This window comes from Chenopodium album, chromosome 12 (genome assembly GCF_948465745.1).
Source record: "Chenopodium album chromosome 12, dcCheAlbu1.1, whole genome shotgun sequence".
Lineage (NCBI taxonomy): Eukaryota > Viridiplantae > Streptophyta > Magnoliopsida > Caryophyllales > Amaranthaceae > Chenopodium > Chenopodium album.
This window is the reverse complement of record NC_137845.1, coordinates 8,311,781-8,334,174: the sequence shown is the minus strand read 5'-3', so window position 1 is coordinate 8,334,174 and position 22,394 is coordinate 8,311,781. Positions and strand designations below refer to the sequence as shown.

Genomic DNA, 22,394 nt, shown 5'->3' with positions numbered 1-22,394 from the left:
CACTTCACTAACACCCACCATTTTTCTTTCTCATCAAGTCTTTTTCAACCAAAAACTAAAAAGGTAATTCACCCCAATGGAGCAAACAAAGGAGGACGACAAAGGTAGTATCCAATTAGGTCGAGAGTAAGGCATCTACAGCCTGATATACTACTAGTTTACTTCTTTCAACTCATACTTCATATTATTTAATTTATCTACTATCTTTTTAAATTTTTGGTTGGGTGGAGTTGATGAGAAAGAAAATTAGTGTGATCAAATTCATCATATTTTACAATTCATTACACCTATTAGGTAGATTATAATTTAAACACTAGTTTTCCAACCCCTCCGTTTTCTTAAAGTTTAATTTTCTTCTCTCCAATGATCAAGTTACACTATTAACCACATTTTCAATGTTATTAAACAAGGGTTTTGCGAGTGAATTTGTGACTTCAAAAGAGCAAACAAAACCCATATCCTAAACTCCTAACACAACCCACAATTTCACACAAAACCCAAAAAAATTCTCATCATCTTCACCATTGTTAGTTTTTGGTTGAAGGAAGAGAGAGAAAATGGAAACAATAAGTGGATTAAGCAGTCCTTGCAATTGCATTTCATCACTACCAAACTCCTCCCTACCCACCCACCACCAAAACCTCCTCTTCCGCCGCAACAACCACCAAAAGTTAGCTGCATTTCACTCACAATCCCATCTGTTTTCCACAAAATGCCCTCTTTCAACTCTCTCTCCTCTCCGAAAGAATTCCTTCAAACCTCGCATCTTTCTTCCTCACTTAGTTGCTTCAATGGTCTGTTTTTCTTCATTAAATTCCACTTTTTAACTTTTTTTTGGATAAATTATTTTGAATTTCACCTCTCTTTTTTTTTCTTGGTGTTATTGCAGAATCAAGTTGAGGAGACCTACATTATGATTAAACCAGATGGGGTTCAGCGTGGCCTTGTATGTTTTAATTTTGATTGATTTTTTTTAATCTGTTTGTTTTAATTAATAGAAAAATTATGGGTTTTATTGGGTTGAAGATTTGCTGAAATGGGTGATTGATGAAATTCAATTTTGTTTAGGTTGGAGAGATTATTTCAAGATTTGAGAAGAAGGGTTTTAAGTTGATTGGGTTGAAGATGTATCAATGCCCCCAAGAATTAGCTGAGGTATAATTATATAATATTGTCAATTCTATTTTAAGAATTTTCTTGCTTCTTTTGATAAATTGGGGATATTGTTTGCTAGATTAGGACTTTAGGTGTTCTGTGCCTGGTTAATTCGATGTTTTTGTTATGAATATGTCTAATTTATGAGAATTGGTTGCTTATTGTGAGCTTGAGAATAATTAAGGTTTCTTCTAGTAAAATAAACACACTTTTGTTTTAATTGATTATATATAATTAAATTATGTTGGGTTGTATGAAGCTCAAGCTCAATTGTTAGAATGTGACGAAATAAAGGGGTAAGTTTAATTTTACTGATTGGAAAATATATATTCAATTACTGTGAGAAAACAAGATATCATCCTAATAAGGCTAATATCCATTCCTACTGCATAAGAGTAACTGGAATCGGGGATACAGGCCTCTTGATTAGATGGACCCTTAGGGTGGCAAAGAAGTTGACTAGAGATCACTGAAAGAATGGGTTTTTATATTGTCTTTGTTGAGTTTTGGTGGGTTCTTATTTGCCTTAATATCCACAGGAGCACTACAAGGATTTAAGTTCAAAGTCGTTTTATCAGAAGCTGATCGAATACATCACTTCTGGTCCCGTTGTGTGTATGGTAAGATTTATTAACCTTTATGGTCTTCTTACATGCAATATTGGAGTTGGGATATAAGTAGAAATTTGAGGCTATGTTTGATGAATTCTAGGCTTGGGAGGGTGTTGGAGTTGTTGCATCATCACGCAAGCTAATAGGGGCCACAGATCCTCTTCAAGCTGAACCTGGAACTATTAGGGGAGATCTTGCTGTTCAAACTGGAAGGTCGGTCTTTTAACTTAAATTGTTATAGTGACAGATTCATGATGCTTTGTTAGAAAATGCAATGTACTGCTCTTAACTCTACCTAATACTTGCAGGAATGTGGTTCATGGAAGTGATAGCCCTGACAATGGAAAGCGTGAAATAGGTTAGAACTTCTATGCTTCAATCTTACTCATCTTGAGGCTTTCTCTCTGAATTACTTAATGGTTGTCATGTTTGGTTAATGGGTCTAAAATTCTAACTACGTGACATTGTATATAGCCTATTTTTTTGATGCATTTGTGGCCCTCTAAATGATTTATGGTTTATTACCAATGTGTTACATAACAATCTGCAAGTTGGTTCAATGAAGTTTGTGTCCGGCAATTTTAAGATGGTACATTTCTGACTTTCTGTCTAGTGAATAGAAACTCAAGTACTGGAGGTCAATTTGGTATTATTCGAATATAGAGATCAGGAAAGTAGGAAACTACCTGTAATTTTGCTAAGAACAGTTGCTTGCTGAGTAAGGATTTAACATGAATTGGTGATTTCTTGAAATTGCCTTTATTAATCTATCCTCCAAAAACTTTTAGTGATGAGATCAACATGACATATATGAAGGTGTGTTTCCTACTCTGTGTAAGTGTGTGACATTAGGAGTCTAAGAAACTCTCACTTGACGAGGAAGCTATAAAAGCAACATAACTCTGCTGCAACTGTTGATGAATTTCTGCAGCAAGACATTTTTCTGAAAGGATAGCAATGTCTATCAACCTACTTTTTGGGCTGGTGGTGGTTTGGAGAATTGTAATGCCGAAGAATTGAATATTTGTATCTGACTTTATACTCGCATTGCAGGTCTGTGGTTTAAAGAAGGTGAAATATGCCAATGGACCCCTGCTCAAGCACCGTGGCTGAGGGAATGATCTATTGACCCAATTTTGCAATTGTACTGATAGAGCGCTGCAAAGTTTTGAGGCCTTGTTTGCACTGGCTAAAACATTCATTCTGCCATGTGCTACAAATGTATTTTTTTTTTCTACAGTATAAGATTTGTGTATTACATCTATAAAGACAATCACAAGTTTTCTAATCAAATACAAGTTGCTGCTGTAATAAAATTGCTGACTATTCATTACTCTATCACACATTACAATTGTAACAATTTGTGAAGTTTATCACTTTTGATTGCTCAGAATTCCAACGTTGAATCAGACAATACAATGGCAATATTTATCAGATTAACCAACACCATTAAACATTACAATAACCCTAATTATTGTTACAGTCATTGTACACCCTTCCCAAACAGCACTGTCGAGTATAGGAGATTACAGACTTCTGCGAGCTTAGAGCCTTGAGCAACCTGTCGATTCAGAATCACTCGAACAAGTAGAGATACTCCCTGAAGAACCACCATTACCACCAGCTGCCCCTTCTTTTTTTCGAGAAGTAGCATACTTGGAAAACAGGCAATGTATCGAGATTTCTCTGCCTATCTTGTGTTCCTGATTAGGACTCGAAGAAACACCCATACAAGAACTATCAGTATTACAGGCAATTAATAGTCCTTGCTCGCCGCACAACCCCGAAACCTTGGAAGAATCCTCGGAAACAATCGAATTTGATTCAAACTCCATAGAATCTTGAGTTGTCGGACTAAGATTACGCTGAGACCCTTGCTTGAGCTTCACAAGCGTCGATTCTGCATCAAAAAGCTCAATGAAAAACCTCTTAATCAATCAAATTACAAAATTTCAGCAGTTGAATTGGTCAATTTAAATTTTTTAAAATTTCAACAAAATTGAAATCAATCAAATTGAGTGTAAAGTTGAAGCATCAAATTAAAAACCCTAAATCAATTTTGTAAGGAAAAAAGGGTTGATACCATAGATGGAGAGAGAATCGTGTTTGAGAAGCTTGGAAGGAAGACGCTCTAATTCCAACAATTCCACTGGTGACGGCGACGATCTAATCCTCCCAAACATCTCTCTTCAAAATCTATCTCACTTTCTCTCTCTTCAATCTGTGTATTCTCAAAAATGAAAAGGGGGAAATGAGGGAGTTTACGAGCATAGAGCGGGAAACTTGTTCACCAAACTTGTTGAAATATTGTACACCCAATTACTATCCCGCCTTCATTTTCTCAACTGCTATTTGTCGCTCCCATTTTACCAGGTAATGCTCCCTTTTTTTCTTGAAATTACCACTATGCCCTTTATGCAATATGGGTTATAAAAATGAACTTGTTCCCCATTTGGACACCATACATGAAACGGTACCCTTACTTCACGACATTGTTGTCCCGAGCTTCCCAAAATCGGTCCCCACGACCTTGCAACCAAATCGGTCCCCACGAACACCTAAAATTTCTATTTTCAAAAATCGTTAAATTTTCCGACGGGTCTTGGGTCATGGACGGCGAGTGGAACATACGTACGCCGGAGAATGCGTCGGATCATTCTGTAAGTATTTTTTTTTTTAATTTTCGGTAAGTAGGACATCCGCCTAAAATTTCCGGATGTCCTAGGTACATCCGCCTAAAATTTCCGGATGTACCATGGAACATCCGGAAATTTCAAGCGGAAGTTGGGATCCGCCTAAAAAATCCGGATGTTCCATGGTACATCCGGAAATTTCAGGCGGATGTACCTAGGGACATCCGGAAATTTTAGGCGGATGTCCCAAAATTTTTTTTTTTTTTTTTTTTAAATTGTTAAGTACGTTTATCAACATATGTCTTGTGATTATTGTTGTGATTTAGTATTTGATAATTAATGTAATTTTGTTGTATTAATATGATTATTAGTAATATGTTTAATTATTATTATTATTAATATTATTATTATTATTAATATGTTGATATTATTGTTGTTGTTGTTGATATTATTATTGTTGTTGTTGCTGTTATTTTTATTGTTGTTGTTGTTGTTGATTTTGTTATTATTAATTAGTAGAAATATAATTTTAATATTAATATTAATATTAATATTAATATTATTATTATTATTATTATTATTATTGTTATTGTTATTATTATTATTATTTATTTATTTTTATTATTATTATTATTGTTTTTATTATTATTATTTTGACATAAAGCATGTTTTGTTTAATTTGTATAGGATATGGAATCTGAGGAAGACGGTGACCGTGTGAATTATAGTGGGAATTTTGTCACCGATACGTTTTTTCCTACATTTGACGATGCTGTTACATGGGCTGATGGTGTTTCCATAAAATTGGGATTTATATTGGTGAAATCGTCTTATAACAAAACCATTTATGGTCGGTCGTATCGGTATTTGCGATGTGATCGGTCACGAAGGAGCAAGCCGAGAGATTTGGAGAACGCGATACGGAAGGACACCAAAACCAAAGCTAATGGTTGTCCATTCTACATCAAGATATATTATGATGTCAGCACCGAAAGTTGGAAGATCATTGCGAAAAATGATCACACCGGGAAACATAACCACCCAATGATTGTGTACCCAGAGGGACACCGTAAAGTGAGCGGATTGAGTCCGGGTGCAAAACAGGTTGTGCGGGACATGACAAAGTCCAAGGTTGCTCCCCGTAACATCATGTCCACTATTGCCGAGCAATTTCCTGATGATCATCCAAACATCCGACACATTTACAATTGCCGAAATGACTTCAGGATGGAGATGTCCGAACATGGCTTTGTCATAAGGAGAAATTTGTGAAATTTTGGACGAACCAGATTCTTCATTTTGGTAACACCACCAATTGCAGAGTTGAGAGCCAACATTAGAGAGTTTGTGATTGCTACAGTTGGTGGATCACATTTTATCCGTCTTGACCTTGTACCTGATTCACCACTCCCGCCGATCGCCGGTTGGTGGACGGAACACCACGAGGATAGTGTCAACGGATGGGATCAAGCATATCAATTGAGAAGGGACATGTGGGATGCATTAGTTAGGTAGTTTGTAATGTACATTCACTAACTTTGAACATTTGTATTTGCTTTTAATCTAACATGATATGCAACAAACATGATATGCAACAAAACATCAAATATAAAATAAAATAAGTGTCCAGTTTATACATTACATTTTTAAAAATAAAATACAAATAAGTTCATAACATAATTAAAACCATCACTAACAGAACATCTAATCAAAATAATCTAAAGTCCCATTTTTGACTTCCAATCAAATACAAGTTGCTCAGTCATTGTTCGAGTCTCACTCGACATTTCAGGATACTCAGCTAGTGCTCTTTGGTGAATCTCCATGGACCGACCCATCCACTGCAAATAAAACAATAACATATTATAACACAAAAATTAATAGAAGTCATTGTTAATATAATATTAAGAATTAATACTTACGTAATCAGTGTTAGTCCGCTCAGGCAGGTTGCTTGTAACTCCTGGACCTGGAGATACCCGCGGGTGAGAAAACCTGTACAGCCACTGCATGTAACCGGGCGCAACCGAAGGAGCTGCAGCACTAAGCCTGGGTAGGGCACCTAAAACAACACTCTGAGATACCCCAGGGACAAACCTGTTCCACATCACAGCTGTCATCTCAGTCGGGAAGTCTACCCGATACATCTTCAAGTTAGTCGGCCTCTTGGCCTTCTCTGGCCTGATGATCTCGCGGGGAATGCCTTGCACGAAACCAAGCTGGCGGACCACTCTATCAGGCATGTACGGCTCAATGATGTTACGGTACTGGATGCAGCCAATGAATAAAGTGGGGGGCACTCGTAATGCAGGATCAGCTCCGTACGGTAGCCAGTTCACCTCACGGTCGGTAAGCGCATCAATCCTAGTACGAAAAGCTAACAGGCGCTCCAGGTTCTTGCTAGGACATCCCGCTCCTACATCCCAAGCAGACGCACGAGGCATTTGAAGGTCCCGGGTCAAGGTACCCTGCTGTGGCCGAAAGCACGGAAAGTACTCGTAAATCCACGCTTGCAGAAGCGTGAGACAACCAGCAATCGAATCAGCACCTTTCCGTGATGCCGTGCCCAGTTGCCGATACAAGTAGGCCAGTGCAGCTGTTCCCCAAGCATACTCGTTAATAGGGACATCCGTGTGACATAGCTCGTGGAGGAAGGAAGGATGCGTACGGTTACCACTCTTGTCTACAAACAGTGTACCTCCAAGCACTAACCACAAGTATGCATCAAGCTGCTCACTAAAATCCCGGTCGACCGCCAATGTCGACTCAAAAATCTTATCAGTCAACACCCCACTACCCTGCCAAATGGTCTTTGTGCCTCAAACCTCAGACAGATCATCTGGAGTCATATCCATGGTGACCGAGCACTCGTCCCGTAACACGTCCGTGCTAGGAGTAGTGGACACCATATTGCCTGCAACCCGTAACCCAAGTATGTTGTACACGTCGTGCAGCAAGATCGTAATCTCCCCAAATGGCATGTGAAAGGTGTTCGTATCTGGCTGCCACCTCTCAACAAAAGCAGAAATCAACGGCCAATCAAGTCTCTTAAACATCAGGCCGGGCAAGTGAGACAACCAACTAGCATCAATCTCCGCAATGGCCTCCACAGATTGACGGCCTCGCCAAGTACACAAGTCAGAACATAACTTTGTCCTACTCAAACAGCGCAAAACACTACGCTCCTGCTCCATCCAGATATACCGTGCCACGTGACCGCCAAAACTAGGGATAACTTACCCATCCTCAGGCCCACCCGGCATCGGTTCCTGCACTAACCATGCCTCTGCAGAGCTGGAAGTAGGCTGACTCGACCCACTACCAACAAATCTCCCAAACTGACCCCTATATACCATATGGAAATCCTGAGGGTCCTGTTCTTCATCCCGGTCACCAGCATGACTACCCGAACATTCGTCTTCCTCGTCAGATATGGGTGCTCCAGTTGCAGAGTACAAGGGCCGACTACTACCAGACTGTTGGCCTCTCGACCAACCACTAGTAGACCCGTATTGCTGCTGCTCGGGCTGAACCGGTGAAGATCGAGATGTCTGTCTCCTAACAGACGCATTCAGACGTCGTGATATTGCATGTCGAGCACCAGAACCCTCGATCTACATAAAATTAAAAAATAATCCGATTTTAGTAATAACAATAACCATAATAACCACAATAATAATAACAACAACAAAAACAACAACAAATACAAATTAACAACAACAAATATAACCTTAACAACAACAATAACTAACAACAACAACAACAACAATAACCATAATAACAATAATAATAACACTAATATCAACAACTATAATACTAATCATAATTAAAAATATTAATAATAGTACTACTAATAACACTAATAATAATATTATTATAACAACAACAACAACAACAACAACAAAAAAAAAAAATAAACAACAACAATAACCATGAAAACCCTAATATCAAATTAGTTTAATAATAATACTAATCATATTTTTAAAAATAATAACACTAATAATAATTATAATAATAATAATAATAATGATAATAATAATAATAATAATAACAATAATAACAATAATAATAATAATAATAATAATAATAATAATAATAATAATAATAATAATAATATCAACAATAATAATAACAACAATAATAATAATACTAACCATAACACTTCAAAATAACAAAATCCAAAAAAAAAAAAAAAAACAAATTAACAACAACAACAATAACCTTAACATTAATAATAAAAACCTAATATCAACAAAATAATAAAAATTATCATATTTTTTAAAATATAATAAGCACAATAATAACAACAACAATAATAATAATATCAACAATAATCACCATAACACTTCAATAAAACAAAAAAAAAAACCAAAATCTGAAAAAAAAAAAAAAATTATCAATTTTATTAACGGGCCAAAAAAAAAAAAAAAAAAAAAAGGAACTTCCGCCCAAAAATTCCGGAAGTTCCATGGAGGATCCGCCTGGAATTTCCGGATCCTCCATGGAACATCCGGAAATTCTGGGCGGATGTCACACTTCCGCCCAGAATTTCCGGATGTTCCATGGAGGATCCGGAAATTCCAGGCGGATCCTCCATGGAACTTCCGGAATTTTTGGGCGGAAGTTCCTGGATCCGAAAATAAAAAAAAAAAACAAATACCTCGTCTCCACCATCGCCGCCGAAGGTCCTCCCTCCGAATCTCAGCCTAATCCGCCTCGAATCACCCATTTTCTTTTGTGTTTATGATGATTGTTGTTTTTTTAAAAATTGAAGAACAATTTTGGAATTTTTTTTTTTTTAAAAAAAATTGTTTTAGAGAGTTAGAGAGTAAGAGAGTTTGAGAGTAAGAAAGTTAGAGAGAGAAGTAAAGAAGTGAGAAATGTTGGTTGGGAAGGAAAAACCGTATTTATATATTAGGGGTAAAATTGGAATTTCAAGAAAAAAGGGGAGCGTTACCCGGTAAAATGGGAGCGACAAATAACAACCCCCTTCATTTTTCTTGCTAAAGCTCAAAATTTTTTAAATTACGCTTACAAAAATATTGGAGAGTCTATTATGTACACCCGGGTGTACCGTACACTTGGAGTCATTTGCTCATTCAATTAATAAATAAGTAAAAATATTATTTGCTCCTTTGTTGATTAAATGAGCAAATGACCCTGAGTGTACGGTACATCCGAGTATATATATCAATTTCTACAAATATTGGGTTGCGTTGTGCAATTTGGGTTATTTTATTTGTTTAGGCAATGTTAATGTTAGTTTTAAGCTGTTAATCTACAACATTTAACTTTTTAGATTATATTTAGACTTGATTATTAATGATTTTTATCTTATGTTTATTAGATCGATACTAGTTAGCCTTGAAACTTTTTTAAAAGGTGAACACAAAACACACCTTAAATCTGATTGATTATGTAAGTTTCTGTTGAAGAAAATTAGTGTACAATATTAATCGTTGCAAATTTTGGTGAAGATGTTTCCCAGTCTATACTCTTCAACTCCCTCATTTTCAAACTGGCAAAAGTATAATCGGAGCACGATGAGCCAACTTGTGCATGACTCCTATTTTAAAAAGTTCACAATGAACTATGCACGACGCAACTTCCTTTGGACCATCTAGGCATGACTTGCGTAAGTAAAAGGTTCACTGACATGACGCATAGACTAGCATGACCCTAGCCCGTGCCCAACTTGAGGATCCATAAAGTATAACTTTTTATTTCGAAAGTGCAAAAATAATTAAAGTATGTAGGCCAACAAGAAATGTGGGAAAACGATTAAAAAACAATTGCGGAACAAGTTTTAAGGGACTTATAAGTATTATTATCTCATTTCCTAATAATTTATTCTGCTAACAAAAGAGTCAATTAGACACAACATGAAAATGACTTGACAAATTGCCACAAACTTAGCACAATATGTCCAACACACTACTATGTCATGAATCTTATATGAACATCATTTTCAAATTTTGGCAAAATGCTATAGGAATACAACGAGTCGGCTTATATATGGCTTTTGTTAAAAACAAGCTTTATATAACACAACTTTGGCCTTGTTTGGCAATTAGTTGTTGGCAGCTGGTTGTTTCTCTTGGCTGAGCTGACCAGCTGTTCGTATTGGCTTTTTATGTTGGTTGTTTGACTATTAGCTGTTAATAAATATGTTTGGTAAAGTTGGAGGTTGGTTGTTGGTTGTTTTATATAAAATGACTTATAAAGGCATTGAAATATTTTATTAACTTTGTAATATACATTGCAAATAATAATAATAATAATAATAATAATAATAATAATAATAATAATATTTTTTACTAATTAAGAATTAATAGTTGTTAATTATTAACTATTAGTTATTGATAACTATTTATTAATTATTATTAGTTATTAATAGTTAAGTATCATTATTAATAAATATAATTAGTTATAATAATTAATATATAATTACTAATTACTCATTATTAATAATAAATTATTAATTACTATTTATCAGTAATTACTAATTATTAATTATAAATAATTAATATTAATTATTCATTATTAATTTTATTATCAATTATTAATTATTCATCATCAATTATTAAATATTAATTACTAATTGCTAATTATCAATTACTAAGTACTAATTACTAATTTCTAATTTCTAATTATTTATTACTAATTGTTAAATATTAATTACTAATTACTAATTATTAATTATCAATTATTAGTTAATTAAAAGTAATAATAAGAAAGTAGCTTTCATGGTAAAAATCCAAAAGCCAATACCAAAAAGCTAGTAAGACTAATCTTTTGTTTTTGGCGAAAAATTGAGTTTTTAGCCAACAAAAAAGCCATTTACCAAATACGTTTTTTGGTTGTTTGACCAAGATGAAAAACTAAAAACCAAAAGCCAACAAAAATAAATAAAAATTAAAAAAAATAAAAACAAACCAAGCAAAAGCCATTTATCAAATAAGGCCTTTATCCTTTTCTTATTCTAGACACGACTCGCTTAATTACAAAGTCCATTGACATGACATGTGGACTTGCATGACCTAGCTTATGCCAAATTGACAAATAAAACGGATCCTTATACTACAAGTTTAAAAAGACAAATAATTAAAAATATGTAGATTAACAAGAGATGTAGGAAAAACAACTACGCACCAATCGAGAAGCAGATCAAAGGGACTCGTAAGCGTTATTCTATCATTTCCGAATTACTCCCTCCGTTTTATAATGCTAGTCTCATATACTATTTTGGGCGTTTAAAAAAGATATACCCATATTGAATATATTTCATTTATAACTTGATTTTTTTTTTAAATAATAAGTTGTGGATTGGTGACATTACTCTAAGTAAGGAAATCTTTATTTTAAATTATGCAATTATAACTTGTGCTTTCCTAATAAAAAATTTAAAAAGTTAAATAAGGTAAACTAATTATGAATTATGTTGTACTTTAATATTGATTCCAAATATATTTCTTTTCTTATTTTATGTGATTGATTCCATATGGGACTAACATTATGAAATGGAGGGAGTAATTAATTTTTGGAGATATAAATTGTTACAAATTAGGTAACATTTTAGACAAAGATTTACCTAATTTATCCTCCCCAATTATTGTAGATAAGTGGAAATTATACTATCCAAAAACAAGATCACTTTTGAGAGCAAATGCCGTTTTATTTAGCAGATATTTGAACATAATTTGGTTATTGGTAATCAACCACTAACTTTTAAGCCATATTATTAATCAAAATTTGAGGCAATTACCAAATGAAAAAGTTAAAAAAAAAAAAAACTTAAACGTGAACAAGTAGCCGTCATATTTGGTGGGATTCATCTATCATTTCAAGCTTGTGACAAAAAGTTACTACAATATTTCACCCAAGTACTATAATCCAGTTGATAGGTAGAGTAATTTACACAGGCAATACCCTAATTTGAAGGGTAACTTCAACAAAGATTGCTGACCCAAAAAAGGGCCGTGTATTTTGCCCTAATCATGATTAAAAGTTAAGGACATTTCTACAGATTGAGATCCAACAACACTTACCCAAGACAAGTTAACCTTTTCTCATTTCTCGCTCTTCTCATTAGTCATCTCTCTCATCAGTCATCAATGGCATCCCTCCTAGTTTCGCTACTCGTTGCTTTTGTGTTTCTCACCTTTCCGTCGGTGACCATGTCTACTAATGATAACTACTATCCACCACCACTCCCACTGCCACCACCGCCACCTCCTCCACAAACGATGTCTCCACCACCTGAAGGTGTGCCCATGTCACCGCCACCATACCACCACCTAATTCTATCCCCACCGCCATCACATGAACTCTTTCTACTGCCACATTTTATGCCACATCACAAGACTATCTTACCACCTTATCATTTGCCACCGAGGATAATTCTTCCACCGTGCCATCCATGTCATAAGATGCCACATAAGTTCAGGCCACACCCGCACAAACCTAAGCTGCCTCACAAGTTTAGACCACACAAGCATAGACCACCGCACAAGTTCTTCTTGCGACCACATCACCATCGCCATCACCATATGAGAGAACATCATTGGCCGCCTATCCATAGGCACCACTCACCAAGACATCATCACTGGGAGCCAATCCATAGGCACCACTCTCCCAGACACCATCATTGGGAGCCAGTCCATCATAGGCACCACTCGCCCGAACATCATCATTGGGAGCCGGTCCATCATAGGCACCACTCGCCCGAACATCATCATTTGGAGCCAAATCATCATAGGCACCACTCTTCCGAACATCACCATTCTGCAGAACATCCCCACCGGCAATTTCATCACCAATGGGGTCCCTGGCATCCACACCCCTTTTTCCCACCTATCTATCCCCCGCCAATATTCCATCACCACCACAGACACCATCATCATAGAAGACATCATGGCCACGGCCATCCAGCCCTGCATCATCACAGGAGGCCATTCTTAAGGAACCATCATACGCTACCTCATCACTTGAGAAGAAGAAACCGCAGCCATGAACAACCAACCCACCATCGGGGCATGACCTACCATCGCCATGGAATAATATATCATAGGCACCACCTACCACCAGCTCGCCATCAAACGATATACCATGGACGTCACCCTCCAGCAACTCACCGTCGCACAACACCATATCACAGGCCAACAGTCCATAGACCCCACACCACAGCACCTCATCATGATAACCGAAATCATGCCCATCCTGCTCATCAATATCATGGAACGCATCACAATACTCCTTTATCTCATCATCACCAAGAACAAACACATCATCAGGCTAAGCCACCCCATAGCCACCATTCTACTGCTCATCATGCAAAGTCAACCCTTAAGAAACATAATCCATCAGCAAGGCATCATCACAGTACAGAACACAGCAGCCATCACCACCACCAATCTTCTCATGAAATAAGTGCCGCACAGCAAGCTATGCCCCCTTCATTACAATGACTGATTGGCAGCCGATAGAAAAAACAAATCGGTTCGAGCACATCTAATAGACTTTAAACCTTTGTGAATGTAGCCTCAGTCTTGGTCTCTAGTCTAACATTGATGAACACTTGGCAGATACGAGCACAACTTAAACAACAACTTGAAGAAAAATGGATTGAGTAGCTACTAGATTAGTCCACTTAATGTGTCATTTTATAAAAATGCAAAAAAATCAAAATTTTCTAATTATTTGTAATTTTACAATATATAATGATATGAAAGTTCATTTCTGATTTAATTGGCAATTAATTTGTGTGCCTCAGTGTATTTTGTGTACCGGCTTTGAAATCCCTAGTGATATCTCAAACCAGTATGGCTCACCATCTAATCCTTCACTCAATACAACATTACTCCATAACCTTCGAAAATCACTATTTGCATTATCATCTCATTCACGAATCAGTGAAAGTGATGACACACCAAGCAGAATCAAACATTCTATGATCCAGCAATGGCGGTACAGATACACAGACAAGGCATCATTTTCAGTCCTACGAGATTCAATGACTACATAATGACCTTGCCTAAGTATATTTCTGGTATCATACACTCAATAAGCAATATTCAGCATAATGCAATACCACTACAAAGATCAAGCAACCGAGGATCAAACACCGCGAATACTCGAATTCTAGCAGCACAATAAGCATTTAAGGTGATTGTACCCTGACATTCAAAACACTCTTTCTCTTCAATCACTGAACTATCTAAAAGAACCCATCTTTTTCATTTTAAGCAGCTCTAAATGAATTTTTCCACACAAATTATATCAACAAATTAACAAAACAACCTCAAATATCGAGATTTTTCATCTAAAATATAATAATAATAACAACAAAAACAATCAAAGAGGCAATAATCAATAAATTATAAAGAGTTCAAACTGATTGATTTCACGAAATAAATCCATACAAAACCAAAATCTCCAACAAAATTGCAAACAAAAAAACGAAAATTACCAAAAAAAAAACTAAAACCCATTAAAATTAAACCTCCAACTTTCGCAAGACAAAAGCGAGGAGAGAGAAAATGATAGATCTAAAACAGGGTAGTACCCTTGCCCTTCTTATCACCACCAATCTCAAAGTGCTTGCAACGCTTAATGGAGTGTTGAGAGATGTGCTTACAAGTCTGACATTGAAGCCTGAGAACAATCTTCTTGGTAGTCTTAGCCTTCTTGTGGAAAACAGGCTTAGTCTGACCTCCATAACCAGATTGCTTGCGATCGTAACGACGCTTACCTTGCGCTGCTAAGCTGTCCTTGCCCTTCTTGTACTGGGTAACTTTGTGGGTTGTGTGTTTCTTGCATTCCTTGTTCTTGCAGTAGGTTTTCTTCACTTTTGGGATGTTCACCATTTTTGCAGATTGTTGGAGGAGAAGGCAGAAACCCTAGAAATTGAAATGGGGGTGGAGATGAGATAGAATGGATGAGAGAGAAAATTAGGGGTTATTTGTTTTGACGGTGATTAGGGTTTTGAAGTTGTGGGCTTTTTGATGAGATGATGCTAGTAGTGTTGTGGATAAGCCCACGGAAACTAATGACTTTTTGTAGGACTTGTATTAGAGCAATTGGGGATTTGGGGGAACCGATTGTTTTGGTCGGCCGTCGGGTAGAGTTAAGTCAGGTCGAGTCGGGTTCATGTCGTATCCGGTAAAGTCTATTCTTGTTTGGGTTAATTGGGTATTTCGATCTTAAATTGTATTATGATGTATTTTTTGGTAGTTTTAGGCAAATTAAGTGTTCGGATTGAATTTGAATCACTCCTTACTTAGAATGATGTTGAATTATTTAGGGCTTGTTTTGTTTAGCTTAATTTCAGTTCAGTTTAACTCCAAACAATTCATTTCAGTTCAGTTCTTAATTTCCTTCTCTCACAAACAATTCATTTCAACTCTGTTCAGTTCAGTTCAGTTCAGTTTAGTTAAGCCCCAATCATTTCAATTCAGTTGCTTTCAGTAAATCGAAACAAACGGCATATTCTTAGATGCACCTTTGTGCGTGCATCTAAGGTAGTTGCACCACTCATCAAATACCCCATTTTATACACCAAACACATATATACTATGTACTACTGGAGTATTGGTATATATTACTTCATCTCCTTCCTTCAATCTTATTCCTATTTTATTTCTTTCCTTATTTCTTCATTTTCACATAAATTTTTCTCTTTTTTTCCAAATTCTTTACTTAATTCTTAATTTTGGTTGAAATTTTCTCTCTCCACTGTGTTTGACATTATCTTCTTCCATTAAAATTTTCTCTCTTCTCCATTTTTTATATTTTCGTTGATTCGTGATGGATTTAATTGGAATCTTGAAAAGATTGTTGATATAAGTTAGTTTATGTTATTGATTTGTAATTTGGTTTAATTGGTTATATTTTCTAAATTTGTGATTGATATACAATTTTTGGGTATTTGCCAATTTGTAATAGGTGATGAACACAAGTTGATTGTACTACTTTTCTCTTCACTTTTCTTTCCTATAATAATTTTAACCAAAATTTCGATAATAATTTTCATCAAAATTTTATTCACCTTTAATTTTCCTCTTCCGTTCTTCATTTTCTCTCTCCTCTGTTTTCTTTATTTTCCTCTTTTATTTCACTTTTTCGATTGATTTTGTTACTTACTATGGAATTAGTTTTAATTCCAGGTTAGTGTTTTGTTTTGTTGATTGTGATTAGGTTTTTTTTTTAGGTTTTATTCAATTGTAATTGTATATAGTTTAATTTCTATCAATTTGATCTATGTATGAATTTCGATTTTTTGTGGTGATTTTGTAATGAATTTTGATCAATTTGATTAGGTTTGTGAACATGTATTCATATGAATTGAATTTACGGCCTTTAATTAAATTGAAGAAATAAAAAATAAATTGATTATGAAACATACGCATTATAAGTATTAAAAATATGAACATATATTTTTTTAGAAAATGAACATACGCATTCAAAATATGAACATATGCATTGGTTCATTTTTGAATGCGTACGAACATAATTAAGCATTTCAGAAGGTGAACATATACATAAAAAAATATATGAATATATGGATTTAGAAAGTGAATATATGCATTTCAGAAAGTTTACATAAGCATTTCAGAAAAGTTTACAAAAGGATTCAAAATATGAACATAAGCATTTAAAAAAGTGAACATATGCATAAAAAATATGAACATATGTATTTTAGAAAGTGAACATAAGTATTCAAAATATGAACATGTGCATTTCAAAATGTGAACATAAGTTATCTGTTTGATTTCACTAATTTTTTTGATAATTCCAATAAAAAATTTCGAACAACAGAGTATCGAATAATATTCAAACAAAATTAAGTGATAATCATATAAATTCAACAAAGTTAAGTGAAATTTACATAAAGTTGCCTTTTTTGGGGAGAATTCGTTTGATTTTTCATCTCATCTCAAATATTCATGGTTGTTTTTGAAGAGAGAGAGTGAATTGTGTTTGGTTGTTAGAGAGAGAAAATCAAAGTGAGGAGTAAACAAATTTCAGAAATTTAAATTTAAGAGTGACGTTTTTTTAAAAAAATTATATTTAAAAAATAATATCTGTTGAAAGTGATGGTTGAGTAGGCTGTATTCTTAAAATATGTTTAGTTTTTAGGTGGGCACATTTTGGTTTGGGCCTTTTTTAATGGGGCGCGTTGAAATTTGGCTTGTGGGGTGGTGTTGCATCTAAAATAGGTGTAAAAGGGTGCAGCTTAGATCTATTGCGGAACAAGCCCTTTTTTTTTGACAAAGGACTACACGAAAAGACAAAACCAAATAAACTAGTAAAAGTAGTGAAGAAGCTGACAAGTCCTTAACAAGCCCTTAGTTGTTTTGTAATATTAGACCATCTCCAATGATGAGACTCTAGTTTGAGTATTGAAATACAAAATGAGTTGTTTTTAACCTCCAATGGTGATATCACACCCACTTCTCAATTTACCAACTCATGTGAAGTCTAATTTCTCAATGGTGAAACTCTCTAAAGTATACAAATATCACTTTTAATTTATGACCCACTAAATCCATTTCTTTTTTTAATATCAAATATTGTAAGATTAAAAAACAAAAATAAAAAGGTAAAGCTTAAATGAATTACAAAATATATTAGAATATTGACAAGGGTTCACATTTTTTGTCAAATGAGATTCAAAATTGAGTATCTAAACTTAGCAACTTTCTTTTGGAGTTGCTAAGTTTAGATACCAACTTATTGGTATACATTGCAAAAAATACTCTCTCTCTCCTAAAAATACTCACTTGAGTCTCACCATTGGAGATGGTCTTAGGTCAATTTTGAGTCATCTTGAATTTTTAGGTTTTGAGGATGAAACCACCTATAAACCACTACTACTTTTACGTACTTAGAATCAAGTAATTAGGGTACAATTATTATTGTAATAATTAAGAATATTATTATGTGAAATTTAATTATTATTGATCTTCAATTGCGACAATGATTTCCAAACACCCTCGTATTATAAGAATCGAAAAAAACCTTAAAACTTAATGAAAAAAGTATTATGCCCTCTGAGTCAAAATAACTGACACACTCAACTTTGCACGCTTGTCAATGCACTAGTTTGATTTTATGTTTATATAATTAATTATTAATGAAAATTATTTTAAAATTTATATTATGAAACGTTATGTTAATATGTAACTACATATTTTATGATAAAAAGTGTATTTATTATGTAGTAAAAAATTATGGTTAAGCCTAATACATTACTATGTAATAATGGAAAAAGTCCAATGTCCAACTTATTTAGAGACGTGGGGGGGGGGGGGGGGGGGTGTACCAAATACTGCAAGTCAATAACATACCGTTGATTTATTAGTTCAGTTAAGAAATACAATATGCAAAGGGGTTAATAAAAAGAGCTTCAAGGCTAAATTAAGAACAAAGAGATTGAGGACTATCAAATTGAATTGTTGCGATAATTTAAAGAGAAGGTATTGCGTCAGTCCAGATTGATGAAATGTTTCGTCAGTCTAGAGGATTTTTGATATCCTCTATTGGGTGGATGATATCCTCTATTAACTGGATTATATCATCTATTGGCTATATGATCTCATGGCTGGATGTGATATCATTTATTGGCTATATGATATCATGACCGGATGTTATCAATATAAGTAGCTAATAGAGGATATCATCCAACCAGTAAACAATATCATAGACACAATCATAAATGATATCATATAGTCAATAGAGGATATCATCCACCCATAATATCATAACCAATAAAGGATATCATATGGAGTAATTTCACTTAACATGCCTATGATTATATTGAATTTTTTTTGGCATCTCTAATGGTCTTTTCTCTTTGCTTGATTTTAACAATTTAAATTAATTTTGCTAAAAAAAAATTTTATTGTAAATATAAATCGCTATCAATCTATGAAATGACCAAAGTAAAATTATGTAAAAATCTCAAAAAAAAAAAAAATAAAAAAAAAAAAAAATGGTATTGTGTTAATTGATTAAAATTGGCTATATGATCTTGATCGATTAGCTACATGGTATCGCTATCATCTTGATCGATTCAATATGGCCGTCACTTTCCAAAAAGGACGTAGCCCAAAAAAATTTCAATGTAAGTAGTTGGTGATTGGTTTAATCAGTAGACACATTAAAGAAATAAGATTAATTCGTCAAATTTAACAAGCTACAGAGCCTACAGTCGTTATCAAAGCTAAAATTCAATTAGACTACGTAGTAGCTAGATGAGATGAATCAACCAACTTGAAGCCGCGCATGCTATGTTTTATGCATGTGTCACATTTATTTAACAACTTATTGTTGGAGGGAAAAAAAGGGAGAAAGTATAGAGGTAAAATGGGTTCTTACTTTAGTAAGTGGCGGAACCAAAATTTTTTTATAAGGGAGTCAAATTAATATACATAGTAATATATCACGCACAAATAATGTGGAGTATATTGAAATGTTAAAAAAGAATGATACAAAAAATATTAGAAAAAAAATATTGGGGAAAAGGTTCAAACTTGGAAAGCTTGAAAAGGAACTCAATCTTCATGCATGCAAAACCAATTTAGCTATTGTATAACTTATGTAGATATGCGATATATTTAATAAATAACTAAAACCAAGGGGGAGCCCAAGACCCACCCTAGCCCCCCTTAGTTCCGCCCCTGACCTTAGCCACCCCGATTGCGCTTAATTATCGTTTTCAAGTCATTGATTTTAAATTACACAAACTATTAGGTCAGACAAGCCTAACCCAATTGTTAGTACGACAAGAATAAGATCAACACTCCCACTCATCACTTTACCACACTTTCTCTCTCCTCCCTCGCCTTTAACCCACCTCCTATTTTCTATCTCCTCAACTTCCTCATAATTCCTCCATTTTCTCTCTCCTCTAATCTTCTCCAATCCATAACAATTGAATGATATATCCTCTATTGGCTATATGATATCATGGCTGGATGATATTCTCTATTGACTATATGATCTATATGATATCATTTATGATTGTGTTTATGATATCCTTTTATTGGCTGGATGATATTCTCTATTGGCTATATGATATCATACAACCAATAAAGGTTATCATCCAGCTAGTAGAGGATATCATCTAGCCAATAGAGGATATCAAAAATCTGCTGAATTAACGAAATATTTCATCAGTTCGAACTGACGCAATACCTTCTCTGCCTAGAATTAAGTATGCCTCATATGGTTTATGCTCTATTGTTAAACAACAATGGATGAGTAATATTTAAAATTTGCAAAAGAATTAGGACTATATCACTGTCATTTAATAAAACAAAAATTGTCATAATTATATACACATGAATGTACCATGCACATACGGAATAAACTTACATTTTACTCCAAGTTCCCTAGAACACGTGTTTACATGAGATGTAAGTTTAATATGTACACATATTAGCTAGGCCAAGGCAATAGCAAGTTATATAGAAAATAAAATGATATGTTAAATATCCTTGAGGATGATTTGTGAGACCAAATTCAATGTCATCAATGATTAAATTAGTATAATTTTGGTAACGAGTGAAATAATTATAAAATAAGTCTTTAATAATAAATATTTCATACTTTTATATTTATAATGATAATGATCAGAAATAAGACCTTTTAGTCTTAAATTAAAGGGACTTGCTATGTGAGATATAGATTTTGTGTTCTTGTCAAGTAAATTAAGCGAGCGTTCAGGTGTTGTGCGCAGATATGCTAGCAAGCTTATTGTCAATAAACTTGATTTTATTGTTGATCTAGATGGACCATAAATATTGATGATTGATATGATAACCTATAGTCTTATATAACTAGTCCATGGCAAATGAAGCCGCTTCAAGTAAACCAATTTTGAAACCAGTCCATTCTAGACAAACATCCTATTAGAAGATTTTAAAGATACCAAAAGCCAAATTGATGTTATCACTACCAATAATATGTGACGTTAATGTTTTTCCAGTAGATTGGTCATCACACGTAAGCCATTAAACGTGGTGATAATGACATTAATTTCTTCTCTTATTTAGTCACAATAACTCAATCTTACCACTTCTTAAACTAGTATTACATGAATACATCAAGCCCTGATTCTCGGTGCTTTGCATGCCAAATAGTCATTAATACTGATTAATATAGTATGCGTTTGAATTATTGTCTTCTAGCTTTCGACCTACCTTTGGTCCTTTTCCATACCGTAAACTTACAGTACCAATGCTTTATTCATTGCTAGATTCATCTTGATACATAATTTTAAAATACTTTTTTACTTAGGGCTCGTTTGGTTGAATGTAGGAATTGTTCTTTAGAAAATTGATTTTCCATTAAATTGAATTTCATAGGAAATTCTAAAAAGTGTTTGGTTAACTAAGGAAAGTGGAAATTCCCATAGGAAGTTTCACTTACCTAGGTTCCTCTAGGTAATTAACTTCCCCCATTTTGTGGGAAATGGAAATTTATGGAAATTTCTACTTTCCATGAATTTGATAACTAAACAACTTCAAAGAACTTCAATTTCTAGGATTTTCAAGTTCTCATGTTTTTCTTTGACAACCACACAGCCCCTTAATATTATTTGTATTAATCAAATGTATGCATCAAATACAAAAAACAAAAGAATAATAATATACACTAAAATAATCCAAAACTCACACACAAAGGTTCTTACTTGTCCTAGTAATCCAAAACCCACGAGGTTTCCTATCCCCTTTCGCAATTTACAAGGACTTTCCACTATTTCATTTATTTTCATTTTTCTTTCTTTCTTTGTTTTTCTTTTATTATTATTATTATTATTATTATTATTATTTTTAAATATCATTATACTACGTACAATATACACTACGTATTTAACTTTATTTTTTTTTTAATTTTTTTGGGTTTAATACTTTTATGGCATCCACTATATATAATTAAATAATAAGGAAAACATGTGATTATTCCTAACATAATACCAATCTCCAAATCT

At 34.2% G+C, this 22,394-nt stretch overlaps 2 protein-coding genes and 1 pseudogene across 2 annotated transcripts; 1 reads left to right on the top strand and 2 right to left on the bottom strand.

Annotated features, from left to right (window-relative positions):
* Nucleotides 1–399: 399 nt before the first annotated feature.
* On the top strand, nt 400–3,090 carry LOC145571874 (nucleoside diphosphate kinase 2, chloroplastic-like). Its single transcript, XM_081630907.1, has 7 exons — nt 400–794; nt 890–946; nt 1,069–1,155; nt 1,695–1,775; nt 1,867–1,979; nt 2,075–2,124; nt 2,820–3,090. Exons 1-7 carry the CDS (start codon nt 558–560, stop codon nt 2,885–2,887), a joined length of 693 nt encoding a protein of 230 aa, XP_081487033.1. The 5' UTR covers nt 400–557; the 3' UTR covers nt 2,888–3,090.
* Nucleotides 3,091–3,117: 27 nt separating this feature from the next.
* Nucleotides 3,118–4,023, bottom strand: LOC145571875 (uncharacterized). The gene is made up of 2 exons (XM_081630908.1): nt 3,850–4,023; nt 3,118–3,666 (listed from the first exon to the last, which is right to left on the bottom strand). Exons 1-2 carry the CDS (start codon nt 3,947–3,949, stop codon nt 3,311–3,313), a joined length of 456 nt encoding a protein of 151 aa, XP_081487034.1. The 5' UTR covers nt 3,950–4,023; the 3' UTR covers nt 3,118–3,310.
* A 10,748-nt stretch (nt 4,024–14,771) lies between these two features.
* Nucleotides 14,772–15,355, bottom strand: LOC145571873 (large ribosomal subunit protein eL42 pseudogene; annotated as a pseudogene).
* Nucleotides 15,356–22,394: the final 7,039 nt, after the last annotated feature.

What these genes read in the sequence shown, in the direction of transcription:
- LOC145571874 (XM_081630907.1), top strand. Translation starts at nt 558, where the DNA reads ATGGAAACAATAAGTGGATTAAGCAGTCCTTGCAATTGCATTTCATCA. An exon ending in CTGGTCCCGTTGTGTGTATG is followed by an intron (nt 1,776 to 1,866) that starts GTAAGATTTATT and finishes GATGAATTCTAG; the next exon opens with GCTTGGGAGGGTGTTGGAGT. An exon ending in CAATGGAAAGCGTGAAATAG is followed by an intron (nt 2,125 to 2,819) that starts GTTAGAACTTCT and finishes CTCGCATTGCAG; the next exon opens with GTCTGTGGTTTAAAGAAGGT.
- LOC145571875 (XM_081630908.1), bottom strand. Translation starts at nt 3,949, where the DNA reads ATGTTTGGGAGGATTAGATCGTCGCCGTCACCAGTGGAATTGTTGGAA. An exon ending in CGATTCTCTCTCCATCTATG is followed by an intron (nt 3,667 to 3,849) that starts GTATCAACCCTT and finishes TTTTTGATGCAG; the next exon opens with AATCGACGCTTGTGAAGCTC.